At 42.7% G+C, this 6,977-nt stretch overlaps 1 protein-coding gene across 1 annotated transcript; it reads left to right on the top strand.

Annotated features, from left to right (window-relative positions):
* The first annotated feature begins 544 nt into the window (after positions 1–544).
* On the top strand, positions 545–4,487 carry LOC121762647 (ribosome biogenesis regulatory protein homolog). The gene is made up of 7 exons (XM_042158607.1): positions 545–701; positions 1,341–1,392; positions 1,488–1,616; positions 1,910–1,991; positions 2,860–3,036; positions 3,126–3,186; positions 3,690–4,487. The coding sequence occupies exons 3-5, from the start codon at positions 1,514–1,516 to the stop codon at positions 3,011–3,013; spliced, it is 339 nt and encodes a 112-aa protein (XP_042014541.1). The 5' UTR covers positions 545–701; positions 1,341–1,392; positions 1,488–1,513; the 3' UTR covers positions 3,014–3,036; positions 3,126–3,186; positions 3,690–4,487.
* Positions 4,488–6,977: the final 2,490 nt, after the last annotated feature.

Raw genomic sequence — 6,977 nt, forward strand, 5'->3', positions numbered from 1 at the left:
TAGTTTTCAATTTTTAGAAATATATAAATTTAAATTAAATATTCTAAAATAAAATAATTATCTTCATTCAAAAAATAGTTTTGATTATGAGTCCATGAAAACTGAGCCCACTTGATCTGACCGGTTAGTTGGGCCGACGGTTTTGGGCTTGTCAGACATCGATATAGTTTATATGTATATAGCCAGATTTGAATCAGATTTTCTAGCCCGAATTGTAGATCACAAGCCCAAAGAGCTCATTCGTTCTGGGTTTTGGGGGTTTTTGCCGTTTAATCACCTCCTACCTCTACCCTCCAGCATCCTCCCTCTCCACCCCTCTTTCTCTCACACACACACATACACACAAATAGAGTGACGGAAATGGAGGAAGCACATTATGAGATCGATTTGGGCAACCTTACGGCCTTTGACCAGCACCATCAATTCGCGTCTCCCCCAACTTCCAGGATTTTTTTTCTTCTCCAACTTTTGTTTATTAGGAGTAGTATAGTTTTGTATTTTTTTCTCTCCAAGTATTGGTAGTGGATTTTTATGTTTAATTTTGCTATAGGGAGGAGATTGTAAAGGAAACAATTGAACAGGCCACCAAATTGGTTCGAGTAGTTGCAGATGCTCTTTTCAATTTGCCTTCGACGGAGGATCCTGACTGCCCCCTGGTCAAATTGCCACCACCTACTGCCAAATTGCCAAGAGAAAAACTGGTAAGTTGTCTAATTTTTTCATGTATTTAAATGCGGGAAATGATATAGCCTAGAGGCATGAACCAGTTGCCATATGCTAGATGAACAAGTTGGCGATTGAGGTAATTAATTAAGTGCATAATCTTTTGTATGCCAATTGCTAGGTATTGGGTACTATTCCAATTTTGTGTTACAGGGGAATGATCAGCATAGATTAGGACACTAGAGGGTTTCTCAATTGGTGATTTTGCTTTAGGACGTGATGTTATCGCATGGAACCACGATAACTATAATTATATATTTGGATGAAACTATGGCAATCTTGCTTAGGGCATCATCTTACCCTTGTTTATAAAATATATGGATTCTGTGGCTCATAATGGCCACTGCTCGGTGTGGTAGTGAACTGACAGGAAAATTTTGGACCTCCTGGATATTGAGGACAAGAATATTTCTACTGCATCAGATAATGGCAACCAATAGTCAGCTTTGGAGATCATAATGGAAAATTTACAAAGTACCTGTGACCTTTAAATGGAAAAATTGGATAACTCGTAAAAGAAATGAAACGCACTTCATTTTCCTCTGCTTCATGCTATAAGTTGTGTTTTGGGTTTGATTTTTATGATGTATAAGATTCTTGTTTTATTATATTTTCAGCTTCCGAAGCCTAGACCTCCTACACAGTGGGAAGTGTTTGCCCCACATAAAGGTATGTTTTGTTTTTTATAGCAAGAGTGAAATATTTTCTTTACTTTTGATAATTGCCGGCCTTGACTTGTTGGAAAATATTGGGTCCTTATTTAGGTATTCAAAAGCGGAAGAAAGAGAAAATGGCCTATGATGAGCAAACCGGTACCTGGAACAGGCTCCATGGTTATGATCGTGTTAATGATGAAAATGATATACCAATCATTGAGGCCAAGGCTACTGATGGTATAATGTCAATTCCCTTCTTTTTTCAAGCTAAAATGCTTTAAGAATTGCCTAAGAAACCCATTTTTTTTTTCTTTTTGCTATTGTTATGGAGCAATGTATGAATAAACTTATGTCAATGGGATTGGAAATCATTACACAAGAACTTTTTTCCCTTGATTTGTATGTAAATCTGTTTATTTTCTATCCTGATAATATGATAATATTAGCATAGAAATCTTCTCCTCAGTCTTTAGCAATCAGTCTTTCCTTTTTCCTGAACCTGGAACTGATCCTTTTGCTGAGACGTAAAGAGAAGAAAAACAGAGTTGACAAACAGGAGGGTAATCGATTGAAGAACCTGAAAAATGCTCAGAAAGCAGGTGCCTTGCCAAGGTTATCTTTTGACCTCCTTTAGATACAGAGATTGTATCATTCTGCTTATCTATTGGGCAGTAATTTTTGGCATGGATTTGATTGGAATTCAGAAATCACATCCATTGCAAATAATTATCATAATGAATGAATATTATAATTTATTAATTTTGCAGTACTGACATTTCTCAGTTATCTTTAGAAACAACTAAAGTTCCTTACGTAACACTCAGTTGAGGGTTCTACACTGGGATATAGAATCACATTATTGCTATGGTGACTGATATAAATGGGAAATAGCCAATAGGTACTTTCGTATTGCCAATAAGAGGAAGGGTGTTAGTTGGTTTTTTGGCAGCGGAAAATATTAGTGGTTCTTCTTGTCTTGATTAGTTGACTAACACTGCTTTTATGGAAGAAGGTAATGCCATAAATATACACCGCTTTATTTTACAGACTGAGCTGAGATTACTAGTCTCTTATACATCCGTATTTAAGGATCAGATGCTGGAATGTTTTGGCAAAGTCTCAGCTCGTGAGAGCTTCTGGGGATAGGAATGACAATTGAGTGACTTTTATTATTTTTCTGACTTAACAATAAACCATGATCTCACTCCTTCCTACCTTCACTTTTATTCTTTAATAATGCCTAGTCACTACAGAATTAGGATAGCTGCTTCTCTCACTAGCTTCTTGATTGCTCAACATTTTCCATTTAGTGATGATACTATTCATATTTTTATCTCGACTTTTGGTTCTGCTTCTCGTTTGGTCTAGTCCTCTTCGATATTAATGTACTCGTGCTCTTTATATGCCAAAATCCTGCCAGCTTTGCCAGTTGGTTCAGTTTTATAGCAATGCTTAATCCGAATGGCTATATAATTTGCAGTCATATTCAACTTGCTGCGACTGCCTTACCTATGACAGGAACGCAATCACAGCCTAAGAGAGTTAGCAAAGATGTGTTACAAAATGTAACTGGCATGGCAGCAACTGCAACAGCGAGCGGTGGGAAATTTGACAAGAAATTGCCAGGGGTCTGAAGCATGAAAAGAAATATAGGAAGGTCTGTCTTATCACCCTTTCCTTTAGCTTCACTTATGATGTTCAACGATACCTGGCTCATTGCTTTTCCCATTATTATCGGTTGTGCAGTACCTACCTGCCGTGGAAGGATCAGGAATGGGCAGTGGTGGGGGGAGAGGGGACAATGGGGGTACGAGTGTACCCCAATTTTTTTTTTTAGTAATATTATATATTTAAAATAATTTGTTATAGGAATTTTATAAGTTAAGAAAATGCATTCTTTCTTTCCAATTCCTTTTTTCCCTGAAGTTCGAAAGCCACACCTCCTCAAAACCTCCATACCTTATTTCTTTTAAATTCTCAAGTTCATCACTGGTTTCACGGTTTGTAAAAGTAATCACGAAATTGGAAGGTTATCAAGGTAGCTCTTCTTTACTGAATTGTTTTTGAAGATTGAAAATTTATATATCTTAGGGTTTATGGTTTTTGTGGTTAGATGTTCCTGATTGATGAAATAAATGATTTCAGAGATGATTAACATGAATTGAGATAGAGTTTGAGATAAAATCTTGCGGAGAACTAATCTCTTTGTTCCGTCTCCTCCTAGTTTGGATTATTAAGCATGAATGCACAACATTAGAATTGAATGGTCAATATTTATTTTGACAAATTTTGTAATGACATCGTGTGCAGGAAATAAAATAAAAAGTGATGAGAAAACAATCCGATCTTCGACAATTTATGTCCAAAAGGAGAAAAACTCATGATAGTTCAAGCTCTCCGGCTTCAAGCTCTCTACCTTCAAGCTCTCCGGCTTCAAGCACTCCACTTTCAAGCTCTCCACCTTCAAGCTCTCCGGCTTCAAGCTCTCTACCTTCAAGCTCTCCGGCTTCAAGCTCTCTACCTTCAAGCTCTCCGGCTTCAAGCACTCCACTTTCAAGCTCTCCACCTTCAAGCTCTCCGGCTTCAAATTCAATTGGTATTGTATCTCCTTCAGATGCTAGTGTGCCATTACATGAGGAAGAATTGATTTATGATATCGAAAAACTTCATCATGATCCTATTAGAAGAACCGATATAATGAAATATCCTCCAAATGAGCGAGATACAATTAGGAGGGCGTATATTCTTAGAAAACCTTGTCAGCCAAGAACTTTTTCTTTTCCTCAAAAAGAAGTTGGAGGTTCGTGTCGTCGATTTATGGTTTCATGGTTTGATAAATGGGATTGGCTTGAATATAGTATGGATGAAGATGCTGCATTTTGTTTTGTATGCTACTTGTTCAAAAATGAAGTTGGACATGCGGGGGGTGATGCATTTGTGAATAAAGGATTTAAGTCGTGGAATAAGCCGGAACGATTTATAAAACATATTGGTGGAGTTAAAAGTGCTCATAATATTGCTTATGAGAAATATGTGAACTTGAGGGATGGCAAAAAGAAATCGATTTTGGTTTCTTTAGATAATGTTAGTGATGTGATTAACAACGAATATAATGTTCGCTTGAAGGTTTCAATTTCTTGTTTACGTTACGTCGTCACCTATTGGGACAAGGCATGGCATTTTAGAAGGATCTTTGGGAAGATCATTTTGTGGACGATTTCAGATCGTAGGCCTCTTTGTGAGGAGTTCTTTTGCTCTTGTTATTTCTCATTCCAGTTTATAATAAAGCCTAGAGTTTTCCTTTTCCAAAGTTAGTGTTATTTCTTGTTTAGAAGGATCTTCGGGAAGATCATTTTGTGGACGATTTCAGATCGTAGGCCTCTTTGTGAGGAGTTCTTTTGCTCTTGTTATTTCTCATTCCAGTTTATAATAAAGCCTAGAGTTTTCCTTTTCCAAAGTTAGTGTTATTTCTTTGTGGCATTTTATCAAACGTTGGTGTGTAAGTGTTCAGTGAATCATTTCGTCGAGCATCTCTCGTGCTCGAATCAGTCGGCAGCCTTTACTCCTATCAATTGGTGCGGTGAACGATGGTGAACTCTAGGGGCGATTCACGCCTCGACGGTGTGGAGAAGGCTACCGAGGAGCTCAAAGCCCAGTGCCAACGGACGGATGAGCGAGTCACGGCGTTGGAATCAAAACTCGACTCCTTGCTAGTCCTGATGCAAGCGGGTTTCGCATCCCTCACTCCCGGTTCCAAAGTACCACCGGAGGACGACGCTTCCTCTGAAAATCGGGAATCAAAGTCGGTCTCAGCTGGCAACAATTCAACGTCCCCTATGCCGACTTTCGATGGCACTGACGCCCTCGTGTGGCTAGCAAGGGCGGAGCAATATTTCTTGATATCAGATACGGCGCCGGAGAAGCGGATGGGCGTGGCCATGGTGGCCCTAGCGGGCGCCGCCCTTCCCTGGTATCAGCTGCTGCGGAAACGGGTTCCAGACCTGTCCTGGGCTCGGTTCGCACGGGAGCTGATGAAGCGCTTCGGGGGAAACGGAGCTTTGGATGAATATGAGCCTTTTGCAGCCGTGCGGCACATGGGTTCCCTCACTGAATATGTGGCAGCTTTCGAAGCGCGCCTCGCGCAAGTACCGGATATAGCTTGCCACCAGTATCTCGGATTCTTTATGGCAGCCCTCCGCCCTGAAGTCCGCCTCCAAATGAAGGCCGCCAAGATTACGTCATATGAGGACGCCGTCGAACTGGCCTTGGATATCGACATGTTAGCGTCCCAGCCCCCTCCGCGGTCAGCCCCAACCAACTATACGGGTCAGCAGAGAAGCTCATTCTCCAAAGGGGACTCGAACTCCCCCTCTCACTTCTCGTCCACTGGGTCCTCTCGCCCGGTGTCCAAATGCTTCAGGAGTATTTCATTGGAAGAGTATAGGAAACACATCGCCGCGGGCACTTGTTTCAGATGTGGCCTAAAGTTCCGCCCAGCCCATCGGTGCCCCCCAAAAACCCTGAATGTACTCGTCTGGGATGACGAGGAAGCTGCGCTCGAGGGCCCAGACTCGGACGACCTCCTTGATCAAGACTCAGAAGTAGAACTACAACTCTCGGAACTCTCGTCCAACGGCCTCGACTCATCCTATACTCTGAAACTGTTCGGAGCAATAGGCGACCACAAGGTGAAGGTTATGGTGGATAGCGAGGCAAGCCATTGTTTTATCTCAAACCACCTCGCCACCCTACTGCAGTTACCAGTGACTCCAACAACGCCCTACTCCGTGATGCTCGGCGACGGGTCAAGGGTTCGGGCGGCAGGGATATGCCACGCCGTACCTCTGCAACTGGCATCCGAGGTCTTCCAACTCTCCTGCTACGTCTTTCCTCTACGCAGCATTGACGTCATTTTGGGAATCACATGGTTGGCCTCTTTGGGCGATGTCAAGGCAAATTGGCAGCGTTTGACCATGAAGTTCTCAATCAATGGCCGCCCATTGACGATCCAGGGCGACCCCACTCTTACTCGCCGAGCTTGTTCGTCCCACGACATTCACCAATTGGAGGAAGGAGACTCGTGTGGGTCCTGCGATCGATGGAGACTGGCACGACCAATGATGAATTCGGCCTGAGCGACTCGCTCACAGCAGCTGCCCGTTCCCAAATCCAGCGGGTCGTGGCCCAATTTTCGCAGGTCACCCGCCCAGCCACCGCACTACCGCCAGCACGCCGCAAGGACCACCAGATACCGCTCCAGCCAGACGCTCAGCCTGTCTCAGCCCGGCCGTATCGATACAACCATCTGCAGAAAGACGAAATGGAGCGACTCGTCACGGAGATGCTGGCCTCGGGCATCATTCAACCCAGCACGAGCCCTTACTCCAGCCCGGTCCTCCTCGTCCGAAAAAAGGACTGCTCATGGCGATTTTGCGTCGACTACCGCGAACTAAACAAACGTACAGTGTCGGATAAGTACCCTATCCCGATTATTCAGGAATTATTGGATGAGTTACATGGGTCATGTTGGTTTAGCAAATTGGATCTCAAGGCCTGTTACCATCAAATTCGTGTGGCCGCAGCCGACGTGCACAAAAC

Source organism: Salvia splendens, chromosome 13, assembly GCF_004379255.2.
Source record: "Salvia splendens isolate huo1 chromosome 13, SspV2, whole genome shotgun sequence".
Lineage (NCBI taxonomy): Eukaryota > Viridiplantae > Streptophyta > Magnoliopsida > Lamiales > Lamiaceae > Salvia > Salvia splendens.